The following is a 23,423-nucleotide window of genomic DNA, read 5'->3' on the forward strand; positions in this document are numbered from 1 at the left end:
CAGACACAGCTATATGTAAATCAATCTTGACCCTGTGCCTCATGGGAACAGTCCAGCCCGAACTGCCAAGCCAGGTCTTCCCTGGACCGGAAACAAGCCTCCTGGGACTGGTTTCAGGCTAGCAGCCCTCATGAGCCAGGCTAGCTTGAATCCAGATGCAAAGTGAGCAAGAGACCCACGTCTGGGCATACCCTGCCAACTTAGGGCGAACAAAGCAAACACAAGGAGATGATGGATGAGCGCTGAAACTTTTCAGACATTCACCCCCAGTCACAGATCTGGGTTGAATCCATCTTCTCAGACAGGGCCAGAAGCCAAAGCAAGCCTTTGACAGTTTGAACTACTTCAGCACTGTTAAGAACATTTGGTAAACTCTGCTTGGTTGCTCATTTTTATATTTATAAACATACCACATGCCAAACAAGCCATTATTACAGGAACACAAATCCGTTACTCTAAGCTAGCGCCAAGAGATCTTCGGGTAACTGTACGCTTTATAAGACTTATTAACATAACATAACAACAAATAATTGAAGCTTTTTGGCAGTAAGAGTGCTTTATAGGAAAAACTACTACTGTCAAAACCACCAGAAGAGGGACCAACATAAGCAAGCCAATGTGAACCTGCCTCTCTCTTCCTCATAGAAGACATATGTTAAAATTTCCCACAGATATTTGGTGGCATATTGAGAAAGTATGGACAATATATCTAGAACATCCACACTACAAGCACAACCCACACCCATCTTAATGTTCCTTCTCATTATCGGATAAAGTTGCTGTAGACTGGATCCGGAAAGTTTTGCGTAGCAGTACCCCTGCACATCGGTAGGCGTCGTCTGCGGCTCCGCATCCGTCGTCGTGGTCGCCGGGATGACGTCAGAGTACTTAGACGCCGCCCTCACGCGCTGACATCAGTTCTTTTTTTTCCACGCCAGCAAGCGCAGATCTGGGAAGAGCAGTACTCCTAGTCACTTTTTTACTAACTTTTTCGATCTATTTTGGATCTTCTCGAGTCGATTCTCGACTCCGGTGCCGATAGGAATGCCCGGGTTCAAACCCTGCGACGACTGTAACCTACTGATGTTGGTTACCGACCCCCACCGTTGGTGCCTTTATTGCCTCGGGGCCGACCACGATGACAAGTCGTGCCCCGACTGCCGGGCCTTGACGTCGAAGGCTAGGCAGGAGCGGTCCCGTAAGCGCCTCGAGATCTGGCAGTCGGCCCCATGCCGCTCGAGGTCCCGGTCCAGGAGGAGGTCGAGGGACCGGTCGTGGGGCTACAGTCATCACAGCTCAGTGAGTCGACACCACTTGTCGGGCTCCAAGTCCTCAGGTAAGTCGAGGCACAAGAAGTCGAAGAAGCGACATCGCTCTTCTGACTCCACCCGACGCTCGCACGACGTGGCTGGGGGTTCGGGCGACACCTCCCACGCGGCTCTGCCGGAACCGCAAGCGCCGAGTCCAGCACCATACCTGCCGGTCCCTGGGCTGAACGCGACGCCGGAGGAGATCAGCGCCTTCCTCATGGCCATGAGGTCGTGCTTCCCTCCGTCGGGTCCCGCCGGGGTGCCTTCGGGCCCCGCAGACCCATCTGGGAGCCCAAGCGGGCCGGTGGCTCTGGCCCCGGCGCCGTCGGGTGCTTCGGCCCCGGCGCAGTCGACGAATTCGTTCCCGACGCCGCAGGGTTCCTCAGGATCCAGGCCTGGATCCGTGACAATGCCGGTCGACCTTATGACCCCTCCGCCGACGTCGTCACCAAGGGTGTCGCCCCCGGCACCGTCCTTGGGCGGCGTCGTACTCGATCCCCACCCCGGTCCAGATTCAGCATCGGACCGGCGCCGTCCGGCGCCGTTTTTGACGCCGATCGGTGAGCCCTTCACCGACGACCCGGCACCATCATTTCTTCCTGACCTTCAGGAGATGGATGACGAGGGGGATTGGGAGGGGTCTGAGGACCCTCTGGCACTGCAGTGCCAGTTGAGCCAGGACTGGGCAGATGAACTGGGGAGGTCAGTGGTCTGAACACTTCGCCCAACACTGGTTTTTTCTCCCATCCTACCTTGGCTACAGAGGAGGGGGCTGCTTACAGCTTGGTGTTGACTAGGGCAGCCAAGGCCTTTGCTCTTGAGCTCCCAGTCACCGCCGTGAGGACTAACCTCCTCACTGAGGTACTCAAACCGCAGGCTAGCTCCTCAGAGCCTCTCCTGCCATTCAACTAAGCCCTCACTGACGTTCTGTTGGGCACCTGGTCCAAGCCCTCTTCAGACCTCCCTGTAGATCGGTAGATGGCCTGACGCCACTGCCCGGCTCTGGGTGACCCCAGTTTCCTGTCTGTTCACCCCACCCCTGAGAGCCTGGTGATCCAGGCCTCAACTTCCCAGACCGCGTTCCCGACCACCCATCCGGGTCGGGAATCCAAAAGGTACGACTAGTTCGATAAGAATCTGTTCTCCTCTGAGTTTGGGGTTGCGGTCTGTCAACACCGCCTGCCTTTAGGGCCGTTACTCCCACTCTTTGTGGGATATGGTTGCGGAAGTGCTGCCGCAGTGCCCGGCGGAGGTCCAGGCAAAGCTTACCCAAGCCCTTGCGGAGGGAAGGGATGCAGCACGATATTCTATTCAGTGTGGACTGGATACCACGGACTCGCTAGGCAGGGAGATTGCAACGATGCTGGCGGTTCGCTGCCATGCCTGACTGAGGTCCGCCAACTTTTCAGCGATGCCCAAGCCTCTCTTATGGACTTGCCTTTCGATGGCCGGTGCCTCTTTGGCGACAAGGCGGACAGCGCGCTGGAGCGTTTCAAGGACTCCAGGGCTATGGCCAAGTCCTTGGGCCTCTGCCAACGCCAGCAGACTTCCGCCTTTCATCCCTTTCGTGGCCAAGGAAGGGGCACCCCCACACGTCCAGCTAGCCACAGGCCACAGAACCAACCTCACTGCAGTCGCGGACGTGGCAACCGCCGTGGCGGTGCCGGGGGACACCAGGAAGGTCAGTCCACACCCGCCCCAGCAGCATCTGCCTCAAAATCCTCCTAGTCCGAGTTTTCAGGCCCATTCGACGTCAGTGGGGGGGAGGGTTCGCCATCACCTCCTCCACTGGTGCTCCATCACATTGGACAGGTGGGTGCTGCAAATCGTCCGAAGAGGCTACTCCCTCCCCATCGAGGCGACCCCTTCAGCCATGCCACCGCAGTACCACCGCATGTCAGGGGATCACTTGCTACTTCTGCAGGAGGAAATTACGGCCCTCTTGGCCAAGGGGACTGTCAAGCGCGTTCCTGGGCCAGAAGTAGGATGTGGTTGCTGTTCCCACTACTTTCTGGTACCCAAGAAGGGCAAAGGGGGCCTATGCCCTATCTTCAATCTAAGGAGCGTCAACGGCTTCCTCTGGAAAGAGAAGTTCAAGTTGCTGACTTTGGCTGAGGTCCTAGCTGCCCTAGACCCAGAAGACTGGATGGTAGCGTTGGACTTGCAGGACGCTTATTTCCACATCCCCGTCCTGCCGGCCCCCCGGCGTTACCTGTGGTTCACAGTAGGCCACAAGCACTTTTAGTTTATCATGCTCCCCTTCGGCCTTACCAGTGCCCCACAGTTGTTCACGAAAGTGATGGCGGTGGTCGCAGCTCATCTGCGCAGGTTAGGGGAGTCAGTCTTCCCCTATCTCAACGACTGGTTGTTGAAGGCGGGCTTGCCCCAAACAGTCGTCCCCTACCTCCAGACTACGGCCGACCTCCTGCACTCGCTGGGGTTCTCCATCAACGTGCCGAAGTCACACCTGTGCCCCTCGCAGAGGCTCCTTTTCATCGGAGCGGTTCTGGACTCAGCGCAGTTTCGGGTTTATCCTCCCGAACAGCGGGTTCGGGATATTCATGCTCTGATTCCGGTCTTTTAGCCTTTATCCCGAGTCTCGGTCAGGTTGACGCTGCGGCTCCATGGGCTGATGGCCTTCTGCATCCTTCTGGTGCATCATGCCCGGTGGCAGATGCGGGCTCTGCAATGGGACCTGAAGTTTCAGTGGGCACAGCATCAGGGCAACCTGTCCAACTGCGTCCGGAACTCGGAGGGCACTGAAAAACAGTTGCAGTGGTGGCTCACGAACCGCGATTGGGTCAGCGGCAGATCTCTCTCCCTTCCCCAACCGGAGCACGTAGTAGTGATAGATGCGTCCCTCCTGGGATGGGGAGGCCACATGGGAGAGACGGAGATCAGAGGCCTCTGGTCTCCGGCGGAGTCCCGGCTCCACGTCAACCTTCTGGTGCTGCGGGTGATCCGGCTTGCACTGAAAGCATTCCTTCCCTTAGTCCGGGGAAGTGTAGTGCAGGTGTTTATGGACAACACCACCGACATGTCGTACTGCAACAAACAGGGCGGGGTAGGGTCGTGGACCCTTTGTCAGGAGTCTCTGCGCCTCTGGACATGGCTGGAACACCAGGGCGTCACCCTGGTGGTTCAACACCTGGCAGGTTCCCTGAACGCCAGGGCGGACAAACTCACCCGCCGGTGCATGATGGATCACGAATGGCGTCTGAACTCGGACGTGGCGCAAGGTCTCTTTCAGCAGTGGGGAGAGCTTTGGTTAGATCTATTTGCCACGAAGAGAACGCGTATGTCATCAGTTCTGCGCGTTGGAATTTCCAAGGCGGCGCTCGCTCGGAGACGCTTTTTGTCACGAGTGGAAATGCGGTCTGTTGTACGCCTTTCCGCCTATACCACTTCTGCCCAGAGTGCTGAAGAAAATCAGGCGAGACCGGGCCCAAGTCATCCTTGTGGCTTCGGACTGGGCATGAAGATACTGGTATCCCGAGCTACTCAGCATGTCAGTCAATCCCCCGATTTGTCTGCCTCTTCAGGAGGACCGTCTGTCTCAGCAGCAGGGGACGGTTCTCCACCGAACCTGTCCAGCCTCCACCTCCATGCGTGGAGATTGAGCTGCGGCAGTTGAGGCCATTTGACTTGCCTCCTGATGTCTGTGATGTGATTCTGGCAGCCAGAGTCTGTGGGTGCAGTTTTAAAACTGCCATTTCGGCCTGGAAAGTTCACCCACTTACCAGGTTCAAACTTTCCAATTTATTACATATACGTCAACCTTAAGGTGGGCCCTAGGAAGCCCCTTGGCAGGGTGCACTGTATTTAAAAGGTAGGACATGTACTTTACTTGTCCTGGAAGTGAAAAACTGTGCAATTTGTTTTTCACTACAGCAAGGCCTATCTCTCCCACAGACTAGCATTAGAACTGGCTTGTGACAATTCGCAAGTGTAACTTACAATTGGTAAAAGATAGGAAAAGTACATTTGGTGTTTCTGGGCTCACAAGTGGAGAAGCGTGGCTCAGTGGTTAGAGGCGGCAGACCCGGAAGCTGAGATCGACCGTGGACCAGGGTTCGATTCCCCGCCTCGGCGGGTCTTGGGCTCAAAATTCCACGGACTCGACAATTCTCGCTCTGGTGCCTACTCAACTCACGGGGTCCCACTCTGCGACTCTGGGCAATAGCTTGCTTAATCTCCACTACGGCCCCTCACGGCGGGATGCCTGACTTTCACCTTGTGGACACCCTGCCGGGGTTTCTCACAGGGGAATACCAGGACGGGTTCCCTAAGCAAGCGCCGGGACGCTCATGGGCAGCTGTGCGCTTTACAAGTCCAGCACATTTACATTTACATTTACAATTTAAAAACACATCATTTAGTGAAGGTGTTTTTTTAAATTGCAGGTCTGAAAATGCCCCTTTTAGAAAGTTCACTTTTCCTTACTCAAACCAGTCTGTGCCTCTGCCTGTCTTTGGAAAACACATCTGGATTGGGTGACAGCTGAAACTTGTGCACACAGTCGCACACAGGTGTGCCCTGCATATACAGATGGGCCATCACAAGGCTGATGAGTCTTCCTGAACTTGAGTAAGAGGGAAAAACTGACATTTGCACATGAACAGCACTGTGCCTGACTCCACACATAGAAGTTCATACCCCCATGTAGTGTGTCTGGAGACAGGGCAAGGTAGGGCAAGGTCTTGTACACTACACATATCTTTCTTTGAAGTCTCACTACTTCAAAGGCTAAAATGGGTATAAGTACTGGGCCTCTGAGGACATTTTACCAGGAAGAAGAGCTGTTCTGCTGCCAGGAGGGACTGCCACTTTTCTGCTTACTTTGCTGTGTTGGCAGGCTGCTTGCTGCTACTTGCCTGTGAACGAGAGGACTGGACTTGACTCTGCATCCTCATCACTAAAAGTTCTCCCAGAGCTTGTTGAGCGTGCCTCCTGTTTCTGAATTCTAAGGGCTATCAAATACTTCACCTGCAACTTGCTAACAGTACATGGGCTCCTCTTCTGTGTGACCTGCTCCGCCAAGTGGTCCCAAATCCAGTCCTGGCCCCTTGGAAGTGAGTGTTTGGTGCTGCAACCCAAAAGATTTAGTTCAGAACTAGCTTATTCTCTGCGATATCACCGAATTGTCGCTGCCTGCACCGAAGTTGTGTCCACTGCTCACCGACTTCATGATGCAGCAACCTTGACTTATAGCGCAGGCCCAACTTTGCCGATGCTGTGCCTCTGAAACACCACTGCTAAATGAGCCTCGGACAGCACATTGCAGATGTCTGTTACACACCATCCCCAAAGCCTTCCTGGCCCTGCGCAGCTTCATGCCTACAGCCCAGTGGTTTGACACGACACCTCAAAACCGGCACATGGCACGCTTGACATCGATGCATCAACGCCGTTGCCCTACTTCGGAACCGACGCATCATCGTCGACATCCCCTCAGCATTTCAGCGTATCTTCTCCAAGCTTTGACGCATCCAAGGTACAGTCAGCGGGTCTATGTTATTTTTTTTTAACTAAATTAGGCGTGACAGCTACTCAAAAGGGTTTCCCGGCACCAGCCTGTAAGGAACAGAAGGGAAAAAAGAAGATTAATGGTTAAATAACCAGATTTTTAGGCGTTTACTGAAGATGCCCTTGAGTGTTTCAGTGCGAATCGACACAGGGAGAGAATTCCATAAGGATAGCCCTAAGCATGCCAAAGAGTGGCCGCCCATAGGTGTGGCACAGCGGCCAGGGCGACTGACGCTGGATGCTGGGGATCACGGTTCGATCTCTGGCTCCGGCGGCAGGGATCTGCCCAGTACCATGCGACTCTGGGCAATAGCTTGTTTAATCTTCCCAACGGCCACAAGCGCCGAGATACCCCTTCGGGGGTGATTTGTGCGCTATACAAGTACTGGATTTACGTAATCGTCTATCTCTTGGGACCGAAAATTTCACCTGAGTGGCAGAACGGAGTTCGCGAGAGGGCAAGTAGGGATGAGCCAGAGTTTGCAAATATTGCGGAGCCACACCAGATTTAATCTCAAACATATAGCTCAGGGCCTTGATCTTAATCCGGTTCTCTACCCTGAGCCAATGAAGGTCTCGCAAAGAGCCAGTGACGGAGGCAGCTCTAGGGTTTTGACACAGCAGTCTGACGGCAGAATTCTGTACTACCTGCAGTTTGCTTGTCACATCCTTATTGCCCCCCAGATAAAGAATGTTGCCGTAGTCCAGTATAGAGGTGACAAGATCCTGGACTACCGTTCTCTGAGTGAAGCTAGGCAACATCCAGATGATGCCATTTTAGGATAGTGAAACAGGTGGCGGCTACCCTCACGGCTTGTTGTCTCATTGATAGTTGATCATCAATGATAAATCCTAAATTGCGTATATGGCGAAGGTTGAGGAAGAGCGCCCATCTCAGCCGGCCAATGCTGGGCGCCCAAGAGCTCTTTATCTTTCTCCAAGATCAGGACCTCTGTTTTCTCTCCGTTGAGCTTGAGGAAATTAACCTGCATCCAAGATGCAATCTTACTCAAGCCCAACCAAAGAGTTGACTCCTGTATCCTGCCCACGCTCCATTGAGGTCAGACTGAACTTTTGGATTGCCCTGGTCAAGCAGAACCAGATAGCCCCAGGTGGAGCTATTGATTTCAAACACTGCATTTTGCTCAAATCTTGCAAAATTCATAACTTGACTTGTGAATGTCGGATTCTTGTTGTTTAGGTCTTGTTTTACTCAAATAAATATTGGCTATCTTTCTAAGGTGGTTTGGAGTTCTTATGTAGTGTTTTGACGTTATTCCTGTTTGTTTGTGTTCACATATGCTTTACACATTGCCTCTTTAGTGTAGCCTAACTGCTCTGTGCCAAGCTACCACAGGGTGAGCACAGTTAAACTGTTAGTGTGTACTACACTTACCCTGACACAATTGTGGTTCCTGTTTGGACAGAGTGCATGCCTCAGCCAACGAGAAACCCAGTATCTAACAGTTTTCCTGAATGGGATTTTTCTCCTGTGTGTTCTTTCTCTCTCTTTCTTGCCGGTTTGAGTAACACGTTTATGTCATATATTTTATCAAGCGCTAAAGCTAAAGACCAAGAAAGGCAGTATCAGGCCTAATTCTGGGACTCAATTTGTGCATAACAATATATTTGCTAATATGGATTGTTTCTCCTTCCCTTTGTTGTAGGAGTGTTGCGACTGTAGCAGCAAGATTAGAGTTTGTGCTAATTTCCACCTAAAGATCTAACAGATGCCAAGCAGAGCCAGCAATGGCCCTCTTTTTCTGCTAGTATAAGTGGACTCATTTTGGGTACTTGGTACTTAGGCGAATTAGAGGGCAGTTCAACTCAGTGGCGGCTGCCGCACATCTAACATGGTGAGCGGGAAGGGTGGGGGCAAGGGTGTAGCCAGAAAATTAAAGCAACAGCAACTTTGAAATGAAAGATCTGATGTCACAAAGCATCCCTAGAAGAGCTCTCCTGTCTCTTCCTTCCAGACATCTATCTATGTATTCTTTCATCCTTCCATCCATCTGCTGATACCCACAATTTCACCTGTACGTTCTTACATTGATTAATTTTTTTCATGCATTATTCCATCTTTTCCCATTCCATCAATTCTTTCACTCTGCCATCCACTGATCTAACCATCCGCTCTGAAATCCATCCATCCATTCTGCCATCCATTCATGCATTCACCCTGCCTGCCATCCATCCATCCACCATCCTTCCATCCACTCTGACATCCATCCTTTTACTCATTCCTCCACTCTGCCACCCATTTGCTTATCCTTTTACCCCACTCATACATCCATCCCTTTACCATCATTTCACATGTCCATCCACCTATCCATTCATTCACCCATATATCTATCTACTGGATCATAATTTTACCTGTCTATCCACCTTTCCATTCATTCATCATTCTTTCCCCATTCATGCATCTATAAACACATTCATCCACTCACCCATTCTTCCAACTACTCATCCCTCATCCCTTTCACCTTTCCCTTTATTCAATATTTCCTCCTTCCCATTTCTATTTACCCATGTTTTGTGTCTCCTTTCTCCCGCTTGCTCATCTATTGACAGCTGTTTTCCTTCATAGTGTTATTTATGAGCTTTGTTCTGCCGAGTCGCGACAGAAGAGGCCCATAAAGAGCGCCACCCCCGGTGTAGCTGCAAAAGCGGGGGGTTCACTACGCCCTGGGTTGGGGGTGTTAGGGGAATAATATAGATATATTTTTATTTAAAATACCTGTTTCTGCCGCCGACGCTGACACTGCTGGCCACCTCGGTGCTCTTCTCCTCCCGTCAGTCACTGGGGCACAAAGTAAAACCTAATGACCCAATCCAGATGCTGCTCTCATGCTATAGCAAGCAGGAGAGAAGCGCCGGGATTGGCCTGAGTGGGCTGGTCTGACGCTTGCTCAGGCACAGTGAGCCTGTGCCATTTCTACACCCCTCTGTGCAACCCAGCTGGGTTGTAAACATGTAAGTGCTCTGTCGGTTTGGCCGTCCTAAGACGGCCGGCCAAACTGACATGCGCACTTGCAGTGCCCATCACTCCTCCTCCCTGCCATGGTTTGGCCCCACCCTGCTCTAGATTCCGTGGCTCAGTCAGTCAATGGAAAATAAAGTGATAATATTGTGTTATTATTATTATCTTATTTTTCGCAGAATGACTCTGAGCAGTTGGGCGACTGTCCTCCGCCATTACGAAGGAGCCGCCCCTCATTAACCATTCTAGAATTCCGAGTCTCTACTCAGTTCTACCCTATAATGTCTGTTGAGCACTTAGGGTCCTGGTGTTGGCATTCTAGAGACTCTTCTTGGAATGTGTTACCTCTTTATGGCCCTGCTTCTCTGCTACATTAGCTGTTCCAGAATCTGCATGGCCTGTTCTCCCAGTTGTCTCATACCGAGTGCCTTGATTAGTCCTGCATCGCATTGGGACGCTTGTGGCTCCAGTGCAATCCTGAACTGACGAGCGAGATGTAGGGGAAGAGAGAAGAAACAGCGGTGGAGAGAGAGAAAGAGAAAAAGAAAGAGAAAGAGAGCAATGATAAAGATGAAATGTCCACGAGCCGTTATTAGGTTAAAACGATGCCCCTTTCACTATTCACCTGCTCCCATCAATACCCCAGTGTGCAAAGTGGCGAATCCCTGGTGTGAAAGTGAATATGGAGAACACACCTCGTCATAGTAAGATTTTTATTTTCACTCTTATGAGTTCAAAAACAGCAAGAACAGCTTTGCTAAAAGTTGTCAAAACTATTTTGCCTGGATTTCCCCTGAGATGGATGACTAATTGAAGACAGGTGTTAAAGGCAGCTGGCTGAAACAGGGAAGTAGCCATGTTGCAAGATATGATAAAGCATGTTTGTTTGCATTACTTTAGTGTTTTTGTTTTACTTTAGTGCTTTTTTTCTTCTTTTTTTTTTAAGTCTGCAGTCTATTAATATGTTAATGTATAAGTCCTTTTAGAAACAGGTGGCTTAATACTGCTGTTTTGCTGTTTCTAGGAGCCACAAATAATGTGTTATTCCTTTTCAGGCTGTTAATTTCTGGTATGTCTTGGTGATGAACGATGAACACACAGAGCGACGACACTTACTTTTCTTCGTTCTTGGCTGGGGGCTGCCAGCTCTTGTTGTCATTTTGCTGCTAGTCATTCTCCGAGGCGCCTATCATTGGAGCATGACACAAATATACGGCCTCATCCATGATGACATGTAAGTCTTTAATACAAATGCCAATAACTATTTTTGTAAGTCACTCAAAATAACTCTTAAATATGTTTATGACCAACATTATGGTTTCCTGTCTGATGTCGGATTATATTTTCTTACTTTGAATAGACTGGATCATCACAAATATACTTGCAAACTAAGTGTATAATAATCTTCTGCTATGTTGAAAAATGCGAGGCTTCCAAGTGCCAGATGTATTACAGGCCAGGTCGAAATGCAGTTGTTGGTTTTGCACACCTACGGGATGCACTTGATGCACCACTAATGACTTGCATCACCAAATGTGAAAAAGCCGGGGATAGCAAAACCTCCTACCCTGTGCTTAGTTTGAACAGGTGTGACCCACCTCATGGCACACATTATTGGGGACCATCATTTATTTTTCTTCAGTAGGACGTGATGCGTTTAGCAGTCGCGGCCGGCAATAATCCTAGGTGGGGCGGAAAAGAAACTGTGTGGTTCGACCTGCAAGGCATGGGTTAGAATCTTAGTGTTTTTTTCTGTTATTATGAAATGCTAAAAAGGGGTTGTTTTGGTGGTAATAAAGTCTTAATAGTGCAGACAATCCCAAGTAGTGTGTTACATTTTAAATTCTGTCTTAGTGTTTCTCCCAGCCATGCACTTCTAACATATAATTACTACCAGCATAAACGAGGTGTGACTTCTACCCCTTGAAAACCTCATTGTCTTATGTAACATCCTGTAGATTGATTTACACACTGATTTATTGTAAATGTATAATGTGTGTGTGTGATGTAAAGTGCTCTGCCACCCTACATTGGGATGGGTAGCACCAATAAAGAATGAAATAAAAAACACCAAGTGCCTTTAAAATTTTTATTCATGTTAAATTCTCATAAAAATAGACACATCTGACGTTCTTTTTTTAAAAACATATTTTTATTAAATATAAAACAGGCTTCAGTTCAATATCAATTTAGAAATGACATAGTAGGAGAGACAGATGGTACAGTTTCACAATACTTGACATACACCCCGTCGTAAATACCTGCTATTTGAGTAACCTCCTTCAATTGTCGTAAACCACAGCAAACATCTGCCATTCTTACAGTGCACCCATATCTCTTACATACAGGACTTGCACAAAGTCAAAAACGTGCCTCCAAATCATAGTTTGTCTTGTATAGTTGTGATGCGAAAACAAGATGTGTGCATTTGTTTCCCCTCCATTATGGCATCTAGGTGTTAGCCCCCAGATAGCTGCCAGCTAGGATTATTCTTGAACAAAAAGAGGGCTCTTTAAATTTGGAATTTGTTTTGCACCCAGCTAAAATAAGAAACTCCCTTCGCTGCCCGCACTTGTTACTCCAAATAGAAAGCAGACAACGTGGGCGCTGCCGAATTGTGTCACGGTGTTGTCAAATTACACCGGGAGAGCCAAATTCAGCATACTTAGCTGGGGTTAAACGGATCCCCAAACCGGCTCAATATTAGCTGCAAGATCCGAGATCCAGCTGGATCCCCTGTCGTTCCAGCACTGATCCTGGTGCGACTTTCAATCTGCATAAAGGAGCGATAGAGGTTTCTTTTTTTCCAGAGATTATGTTATGCTAGAATACAACCAAGCTTCACAAAGAACTATGGGCCATATTATCAAGAAAGGGCGATACATTATCGCCGCTTTTATCTGCAGGAAACTGCCGCTAAAGCGGCGATAATGGGCTTGATATTATGCCCTTGTGAATTCCCATAGAAGCCCAGGTTAACACCAGAACCTGGGCTTCTATGGGAATTCACAAGGGCCTTTTATCAAGCCCATTAGCGCCGCTTTAGCGGCAGTTTCCTGCCGATGAAAGCAGCGATAATGTCTTGCCTGTTCTTGATAATATGGCCTTATGTGTTCCACCAGCCAACTTTGAGACTCCTCTCTGCAAGCTAAATATCTTTTCATCAACTGTGACATTGGGATGGGCCTCTAGCTGGCCCCAAATGACATTCAGGAACTTACTATTTGGTGACAACTTGAAAGGCAGCAAGACATTCTGGGCACTGGATCCGCAGTTGGCAGTTAGGTTCACTGGGCATTCACTGAGCGGACTTAGATGATTAAACACTAGTCCGCTTCAGAAATTATGCAATCATTTTGGTATAGGAAGTTGCTTAGGGAGCCAGTCACAGATATAGTCTAGATTAAATTTAAAAAGCTAACTCAAGGGGGTAGCCTTGGAGGAGGAAGATTGGCGCTAATTTACCTAGCTTGATGTTTTATTAACAAATGAATGCTTTATGTACACCCAGCAGGCTTCATACATTTTCCTTTAGTATATCACCTAAATATCCAAGATGTAGCCTCTCTGCATAAGGGGACTGGTAACATAGGTGTTTTACTTGTTCTCAGCTCGTTCAATTTTGGGCAGATATTTTTCTTTTCTTAGTCTAAATTTCAAGGTTTTCTTAGTCTAAATTTCAGTTTCCACTAAATCTCAAGTCCTTAAGCAATGTTGGTTAATGCCAAGACCTATCACCCCCTCAATCAAATCCTGCTTTTTATTGCACTATTAATTGCACGTTTGTTAATTACAACCAGTTGAAAAGCTTGGTTACCCCCAACGTTTGAACACTGGGTTCACAAGACACAAGGGGCTGAATGCAAGGAACTACTTTTTTTCACCACCATTTTAAAGAGCAAAAAATATTTGGGAAGTTTGTTGGAACAATATAATGAAGTTCTATGTTGAAATTACTTTATTTATGACGATAGAGAATACCTTCTAATTGATTCAAGATCATTATATTCTTAGTGTATTTGTATTTCTGTATAACCTAATAAACAATTGTGGTAACATCATATTTCTGCAGGAAAGCCCTAGAATCCCTTAATTCCTGTGGCCCCAAATATATTTATACTTTTACATAATGCTATCTGCGAAATAATTGCAAGGCACTACATTTATCTAGCTTCAGATTGCAAAGTAATGGTAGGTCTGAGGTAGTTTATAGGGAATGGGTGCATTGATTACAACACTTTTGCGAAATCATTCACAAACCGTTTACAAGAAGTTTTACTAGTTTGTTCTGACGGGTCAATAAACGTTTAGGGCAATATGATCCAGACAACTGCAAAGTCAGCATTAGGCTAATGTAGCCAGTGGCCTTATCAAAGAGTTCCTCAGAGCATGATAAACTGCTGTGACTCAACCAATTCACCACGGCCCCATTCTAGTCACGCCTTTAACAGCATCGGGACCTTTTCAACATTCTTGCCAAGGATAATTTTGGTTCCCATTTTAGCCCTGTGGCATGCTGTGCATCTAAGTTTTCCTTGGTGGCAACTGCAGGATGCAGGCCATCAGGACCAAGACACCTGCAAACACCCATTTGAAAATGCCAGACATACAAGTACCCATGCCCACAGACCTACATGCACTCTTGCACACATAACTTTTTTTTTTTTTGGAAAACACTACCTCTGAGGCGGAAGCCGGAGGAATTGTAACGCTGTTTTTAAAATTGTTTATTTTCTGTTTATGACATCTTTTTAAACTTAAATTCCTATCCTGAGCTCTTGCTGGGCTACTGACAATCGCTCATCCCACAGGCAGCGGATTTAGCGCTGCTTCGTGAATTTGTTTTGGACGGCCGCCATCGCCAGTCACGAGGCCACGCCCACCGGACAGGCCACGCCCACTCCTCCCGCCTATAAAAGCACTGATCACTAGTGCGCCCTTTGGAAAACACTACCTCTGAGGCGGAAGCCTGAGGAATTGTAACGCTGTTTTTAAAATTGTTTATTTTCTGTTTATGACATCTTTTTAAACTTAAATTCCTATCCTGAGCTCTTGCTGGGCTACTGACAATCGCTCATCCCACAGGCAGCGGATTTAGCGCTGCTTCGTGAATTTGTTTTGGACGGCCGCCATCGCCAGTCGCGAGGCCACGCCCACGGACAGGCCACGCCCACTCCTCCCGCCTATAAAAGCACTGATCACTAGTGCGCCCTTTGGAAAACACTACCTCTGAGGCGGAAGCCGGAGGAATTGTAACGCTGTTTTTAAAATTGGTTATTTTCTGTTTATGACATCTTTTTAAACTTAAATTCCTATCCTGAGCTCTTGCTGGGCTACTGACAATCGCTCATCCCACAGGCAGCGGATTTAGCGCTGCTTCGTGAATTTGTTTTGGACGGCCGCCATCGCCAGTTGCGAGGCCACGCCCACCGGACAGGCCACGCCCACTCCTCCTCTCCCCAAATGTGCCTTCCACGCAAGCGCAGCGGACGAGCGCAGCGGGAGCGCCTAAGGCAAGCCCGTCTGCGCCCGTCCGCGCCCGTACACGCCAGGAGTCAGGCAGGGGGACTGAGGTAAGGTTTACTTATTCAGGGGATGCCATACGTCATCTCAACAGGCCCGTCCCATGGCCATGCTCCCAAGTATTGAAATGAGACTCTCGCCTTACCCACTGTCCGCATTGCCCCTTCAAATACACCCCTTCTATCATCAACGTCCCCACTCAGACGACTATAAACATGGCAATGATCAATTGCAGATCACTGCCCAAACACGCCCTTGAAATAAACATGCTCATTGAAGACCTTAAATTAGAAATTCTGTTCCTTACAGAAACGTGGCTGACGCCTGACTCAGACGCCGACATAGTCCAAGCCCTTCCCCCAGGATTCGGTATCCAACATCTTAACCGTCCCAAAGGCAGAGGTGGAGGCATCGCTGTCATCTCCAAGGATTCACTGCCATGCCGATTCCTTGATAGTCCTCTGCTAGACTGTGAAAACGTCCACTTTGCCTTGCAAATCTCCCCTTGCTCCTCTCTCTACGGATTCCTTATTTACCGTCCCCCTGGCACCATGGGAAAATTCCTCAACTCCCTCCTAGAATGCTCCTTGGCTAGATCTAGCGCTCGGACCAACTTCCTCATTCTAGGGGACTTTAATGTTCACATTGAAGACAGCAATGATAGTACGGCCTCAGAGCTGATCCAAGACTTGGCAGTCCACCAACTGTACCTACAGAATTCCCTCCCCACCCATAACCGGGGGCACTTGCTCGACCCCATATTCTGTAATTTCCCGGATCTTGTGACCAGGCCCCCTATCTCAGTGCCGTGGTCTGACCACCTACTTATTCCTTTCAGCTGGCGCACCTACCCCAAACCGCCGCAAACCCAAGCACCCGGTAGACCATCACGACCCTGGGAGAAATTAGACTATGACAAATGGAAACAAGCCCTCGAGGATACAGTCCCAACCCTTAGCTCAACCATTGACCTTGCTGATAGTGAACTCTCATCCTGGATTACCAATTCTCTAGACATAGCTCTCCCAAAAAAACCTCATCGTAAACCAAGGACAAAAGCAACCTCCCCATGGTTTACCCAGGAAATACGCCTCTTAAAGAAAACCTGTAAGAGAGCAGAAAGAGTTTGGAGGAAAGACTTTAATCCCATCAGCAAAAACAACTACAGACTGATGATTCTTAATTATAAAAAAGCTCTTAAAAACGCACAAATCTCCTTTTATAGTGAGAAAATCAGCAAAGCAGCAAGTTCGTCGAGGGAGACGTTCCTCACCATGAAAAAGCTTCTAAAACCCCCCACTCCCCCAGCTGCGCGTGACCCCTCAATCGAACACTGTAATGAGTTAGCCAAGTTCTTTGACTCAAAAATACAAATAATACTCAAACAACTTCTGTCTCTTTCTCCTATAGATCCCTCCCTCCGTCCCTCTTCCCAACATCAGAATAGAGACACTGAGCTAAGCAAGTTCCATTCCATCAACGCTGAAACCCTTGGTTCTATACTACAAGCCCTAAAAAGTGGATCACCTCATGACCCAGCCCCTGTGAGACATCTGAAGCAGGTTGCCCCGAGCATCCTATCACTCATGACCAACTTACTAAACGCCTCCTTTGAATCCGGAACTGTGCCCATAAGTTGGAAAAAAGCGGTGGTGAAGGCACTTATAAAAAAATCTAACCTCGATCCGGACAACCTGGCTAACTTCAGACCGATATCACTCCTCCCAGGCATTAGTAAACTGGCGGAAAAATACATCAACTCCCAGCTCTCACATTACTTGGAGTCCAACGAGCTGCTGAAAACCTCTCAAACCGGTTTCCGTCCGGGCCCAGGGACAGAAACGGCGATGGTAGCGGTAGTCGAAGAAACCAGGAAAATCATCGACGCAGGAGGATCAGTGGCAGTGATCCTCCCGGACCTCAGCGCAGCATTCGACACCGTTAACCATAACATCCTGGCCCAACGCCTGGAAAACCTCGCCATCACTGGGACGGCCCTCGAATGGCTAAAATCCTTCCTCCACAACCGCTCCTTTCAGGTGGCGGAGGGAGACTGCATCTCTAGGGAAACCCCGATACGTTGCGGAGTGCCCCAGGGCTCTTCATTGAGCCCTACACTCTTCAACGTATACATGGCACCTCTTGAACAAATTGTTGTCCCCTACGGCATCAAACTCCTGACCTATGCGGACGACACACAGCTGGTTGTATCCCTTAGCCAGTCAGAACCCCCCCACCATCGATCTGTACTCCTGCCTGGAGAATATAGTCAGTTGGATGAGCGACTCCCACTTAAAGCTCAATGGGGAAAAAACCGAGCTAATGGTACTGGGAAACCAGTCCCACTTCCGCCCGGAGTCTCTATGGCCTCCCAGTATGGGCCCACCACCAATTCCCAAGACTGATATCAAAAGCCTGGGGATTTGGCTGGATGATAAACTTACCCTCAATACGCAGGCCAAAAAACCGCAGGAACATGCTTTGGCTTGCTTCGCTCCATCCGTAAGATTCTTCCACTCCTCCCATTCCAGTCAAGGAAACTGCTTATTCAGGGCCTTATACTGTCTAGACTTGACTACGGCAACGCCTTATATCTTGGTTCCCCAAAAAAAGTCATCACTAGGCTTCAGGTGGTGCAAAATGCGGCCGCCCGAATTCTTACAGGCACCAAAAAACGCTGCTCGGCCAAACCTGCACTCAAAGAACTCCATTGGCTCCCGGTGGAACAAAGGGTGCATTTTAAGGCCATGTGCCTAACCCATAAAATCCTGAATGGAAAAGCCCCCCCGGTCCTGAAAGATCTCGTGATTCCCTATACGACAAACAGAACCCTACGCTCAACCAACGCCCACCTGACCAAAATACCCAAGATCAAGAAAACACGTTTTGGAGGTCGGCAGTTCTCATTTCAGGCGTCCAAGATGTGGAATACTCTTCCACTAGACCTTCGGGCCCAACCCAATCTCCTGTCATTCCGCAAATCCTTGAAGACATGGCTGTTCCCCTGACCTCTTCTTCTCCCCGCCTGACCCCTCCTCTGGAGATCATAGTGGATTTTAGATAGCGCTGGGACGCTTTCAGGCAGCCATGCGCTCTATAAATCTCCAAAATAAATAAAAAATAAATAACTACTGGCATGCTTTGCTCTAACCCACCTGACTTACAGTCACTCATATACACAGGCCAAGACACCTGTTGTTTTATTGGTTGTTTGTGTAGTGATTTATACTGCGGGAAGGCTTTAAACAAGTTCAAGACAAGAACAGGCGAGTGAAAATGATGTAATAAGAAAGAGGGAGTTTGGTATGTGCCTAGCCAGCTTGTCTAAGAGTGTACAGAAGAGGAAAACAGGTTTTGGAAGGAAAGTGTAAGCCAGCGACAGTAGGAGATGTAAATCACAGGACAAGGAAACAACAGTGTGAGGATCTGGTGCCAAAACAGGTAGATGTTTGGCAATTCTGGACTATTAGAAAGATGAAAGGGAGCGGCATATACCATGCCTACTAACCAATGCATTCAGGCTGACACACAAGCAGAAAACATATAGGCACTCCTGCAGGCACTACTGCAGGCACACTCAACACAGACACTATCATCACACAGCAAATAAGTAGGTACTAGGAAAGGTGAACGAATGAACGAAAAATGGAAGAACAGATGTGAGCAAATATGTATTATATCTTTGGGCTCCTTGCTGCTGAAAACACATTTAAAGTAGAAGTTAGATTTCTCTCAATACGGGAAAGGAGTTAAACTCCAAGCCTTATACATGGTGAGAATGTTCCTGCCAAAGGTTTGTGCTACTCACATATTTCCAGTTTTGTAGGTGTTCATCTTCATTTGCAGGTTTTCTCACCATGGACTACCCATAACTCGTCATTGTGAACAGATTTTCCTAAATAGATAGTTTGCCATATTGGCCAAAATTAAACCACTTGCAAATTCATCTATGAGTACAAACAAACATTTTATGAATTGCTGACAAACATTTCCACTCATGAATGATACATTTGTTCATAAATGTCATACTTTTGTGTATTGTCCCTTTCCTTAATGGGAGACTATTACCAAATAATTCTATCAGTGCCATAAAGGGAGCTTAAGACAATCAATCAATTTGGAATTTGCAAACAAAGTAGACAAAGATAACGGAGCACGTTTCATTATGGGTTACAGTGGGCAGTGTTGTCAGTTCAAGACAATTGCAAATTCTATCTGTTGGTTCCTGCCCAACTATGCCCGTGCAATGCAGGAGCGACGATTACCCCGTTACTCTGAACCCGCCTCTAAGCGACCCACACAGTAGATATTACAATGGGTCAACAGAGTGGCAAGGGACAGGGGGCGGGAAAGAAGGGATAGACAGACAAGGAATCCTAGATATTCGTTCCAGGGACCTTCTGCCAGGACCAATATTCTCCACGTACTTCACCCACAGGGAACAGGATAAATCACCGTCTGCCACACAAAATGAAAAGATAAATAGTACAGCACCTCTTTCTCTTCTCATGCCCCACACACCAACCCCTTCACGCCTCCTTACCCACAAATGCTGTGGTGGATGCCTGGTGGAGATCTCCGTCGAGGAGCGATTGCGTCTGGTCCAGCAGGCAGAAAGGGAGCAGGGGAAGGGAAGGGCTTGGCGCCAGGGATTACGCTTCTGAATAATAGGAGGCAAAGGGGGTATGGAGGAAAAAGTCGTGAAAACGACTGAAAAAACCTCAGTTATGGTAGAACCATGAGAATGCTCCAAGCGTACAGGAATTGGGGGCCAAGACAGGGGATAAATATGCTGCACAACACTGGCTTCGCTGTGCACTCCGCCAGGAACCCGGAAGCGCCCAAAACAGCACTCCGCCTCCACACAACGATGTGGACTGAAACAACAATAAGGCGGAAGTGCTGGGTAGCGCTTACACACAAACAACAGGGAATCACTAGGGTAATCCAGCCGGACCACCGATCCCCACAAGAAGCGCCGGAGCCCCAGCCACTCCTTGTTCCCAGCCGGGATAAAATTGGCTCAAACACGCAAAAACAGAAAAAACACAACAAAAGACGAACAACAAGACACAAACACACCAGGACAGTTAGGGTCTCAAACAATCCTGGGATTGTTAAACACAGCAACTAATGAACTAATGAAGGGAAGGGAAGGGAATTCCTAAGAGCCAGGAAAAAATGGAAAGGCAAAAATCACGAGCCCGTGAAAAACAGCAATCCCCAAATTACAAGAACCGCCCCTAGCCCAAGACCAGGAACCACACGACTAGATAACAAGCACCGAGGGCAGGGGGAAATGGACTTATATCTCCACCCAGCAGGTCACATGGGTTCCCGAACATGGCAAGAGAAAGAGGACTGCGCGGGAATCCTAACAGTACCCCCGCCCAACAATCCTCCCCACCGGGCGTGGCTTAGACGGATGTTGACGATGAAACAAACGGACCAAACGGGGTGAGTGAACCCCCCCAGCCGGTTCCCAGGTACGATCCTCAGGGGCATAACCCTTCCAATCGATCAAATAGAATAGACGGCCCCTCCTTCTCTCTGAATCCAGTATGGCCCGGACCTCAAACTCCTTCTGTCCATCCACGATTATAGGTGGAGGAGGTGGTAACACCTGTGAGGATGGCATATAGGGCTTCAACAGGGACGTGTGAAACACAGGATGAACCTGATAATCACCGGGCAGATCAAGTTTCATGGCCACGGGATTGATAACCTGTACTATCGGGAACGGACCCACATATCTAGGTTGTAGTTTGCGAGACCCCCCAAGCCTCAGGTTCTTTGTAGCCAACCACACCTGGACACCAACTTGATAGCCAGGTGCGGGAGCACGGTGCTTATATGCATGTACCTTCATACTGGCCTTGGCAGCCAGCAAATGCACCCGGGCAATGCCCCATATCTCACCCAGACGTTTACACACATCATCTATGGCTGGTACGCGCCCTGTAGGTTGAATGGCCAATGCCCTGGGATGGTAACCCAAGGAACAAAAGAAGGGAGTCATGCCCAAAGCGGAATGCCAACTGTTGTTATACGCAAACTCAGCAATGGGCAGAGCCGTAACCCAATCACATGCCAAGGAAGATATTAAACACCTGAGGTACTGCTCCATGGTCTGATTGGTTCGTTCGGTCTGGCCGTCAGATTGTGGATGATAAGCAGAAGACAATCTGACCTCCACCCGTAACACTGAGCACAACTCCTTCCAAAAATGGGAAACGAACTGAGCCCCCCGGTCCGTCACCACTGCAGATGGCAACCCATGTATCCGTACTACGGAGGACATAAACACTAAAGCCATCTCTCTAGCCGTAGGAATCTTAGGAAGCGGGATGAAGTGAGACATCTTAGTAAACAAATCAACCACGACCAAAATGGCGGTGAATCCGGAAACAGAAGGAAGCTCGGTCACGAAATCCATGCTAATGGTATGCCAGGGAGAAGGAGGAACCTCCAAGGGACGCAACAGCCCCGACAGCTTACTATGAGTAGGCTTACTGATGGCGCAAACCGGACAAGCTGTCACATACCCCTGGACATCCTGTGCCAGTGTATCCCACCAAAACCACCTCATGCACATCTCTTTCGTCTTTGGTATCCCAGGATGTGCCACCAAGGCGGACGAATGACACCACTCCAAGACCTGTTCTCTCAATGTAGGGGGAACAAACAACCTACCCTCATAATACAACAGACCGTCCTGGACCGATACTTGGGGTAGTGACAACCATGGGGTGAGATCCACCTTCCGCAGTTGTTCCTTTACTAATGACAGAAAGTCCTCACCATCCACCGCCCCTATGATTCTGTCCCCAGGAATCATGGGCCTATTCTCCCTGCCCTGGCCCAACTCTCTGGAGTCTACATGGATACGAGACAAGGCATCAGATTTGGCCTGCTGTGCTGCAGGTCTGTACGTAATAATGAAATCAAATTCATTGAAAAAGAGAACCCATCGCATCTGGCGTGGTGTCAAGGCTCGTGCAGAACGAAAGAACTCCAGATTCTTATGATCCGTATAAATCGTGACGGTATGCCGAGCCCCCCACAGATAATGCCTCCATTCCTCAAATGACAACTTAACTGCCAACAGCTCTCTCTCAGCCACGGTGTAATTGCGCTCTGCGGGCAGCAAGGTCTTAGAAAAATAGGCAATGGGATGCATACAACTGGTCTCAACATCTCTTTGGGACAACACCCCTCCTACTGCGCATAACGAGGCATCCGTCTCCACAAAGAAAGGCAAGGCCGGATCAGGGTGGATCAATACCGGCGCCGATGTAAATTCCCCCAGCAACCGCTGAAAGGCCTCCTGAGCCTCTGGGGACCACACAAAAGAAACTCCCTTTCTCAACAATCGTGTCAGAGGGGCCACAATATCCGAGAAGTGGCAGATAAACCGCCTATAAAAATTGGCGAATCCCAATAGCACCTGTATATGTTTCACTGACGTCGGAACAGGCCAGGTAGTAATGGCCTCAATCTTTCTCGGATCCATCCGAACCCCTCCGGCAGACACCACAAACCCCAAGAACTCCACCTGCGTGGTGCTAAACTGACACTTCGCTAGTTTTGCATATAAATGGTGTTCTCGCAATTTATGCAGCACTTGGATCACGTGCCGTTGATGTTCAGCCCCTGTCTCAGAAAAGATCAGGATGTCATCCAGATACACAATTACGCTCCGATCCAAGAACTTCCGAAGTACTTCATTAATAAAGAACTGGAAGGCCGCCGGCGCATTGCATAAACCGAACGGCATTACGCAATATTCATACAGGCCATGCTTGGTCTTAAACGCTGTCTTCCACTCATCCCCGGCGCGCACACGCACCAGATGGTAGGCGCCCCGCAAATCCAGCTTAGTAAACACCTTTGCGCTGCGGAGCTGGTCCAACAACACGGGGATGAGTGGTAGCGGATATTTGTTCTTTACTGTAGCCTTGTTTAACGTTCTATAATCCACACATGCCCGCAATGTGCCTTCTTTCTTAGGAATGAAGAAGATCGCCGATGAAACTGGCGAACAGGAGGGACGAATGAATCCCAGTCGCAACATCTCATCAAGA

General features: G+C 48.8%; 1 protein-coding gene across 1 annotated transcript in view; it reads left to right on the forward strand.

Moving 5' to 3' along the window:
• ADGRV1 (adhesion G protein-coupled receptor V1) overlaps positions 1-23,423 on the forward strand; it is a 2,034,994-nt gene that overhangs the window by 1,545,882 nt on the left and 465,689 nt on the right. Inside the window, exon 85 of the mRNA XM_078677778.1 lies at positions 10,872-11,050. Coding sequence (XP_078533904.1) covers positions 10,872-11,050 — 179 coding nt within the window. The remainder of the gene's footprint in view (positions 1-10,871; positions 11,051-23,423) is intronic.

This window comes from Lissotriton helveticus, chromosome 2_1, assembly GCF_964261635.1.
Source record: "Lissotriton helveticus chromosome 2_1, aLisHel1.1, whole genome shotgun sequence".
NCBI classification, from domain to species: Eukaryota; Metazoa; Chordata; class Amphibia; order Caudata; family Salamandridae; genus Lissotriton; species Lissotriton helveticus.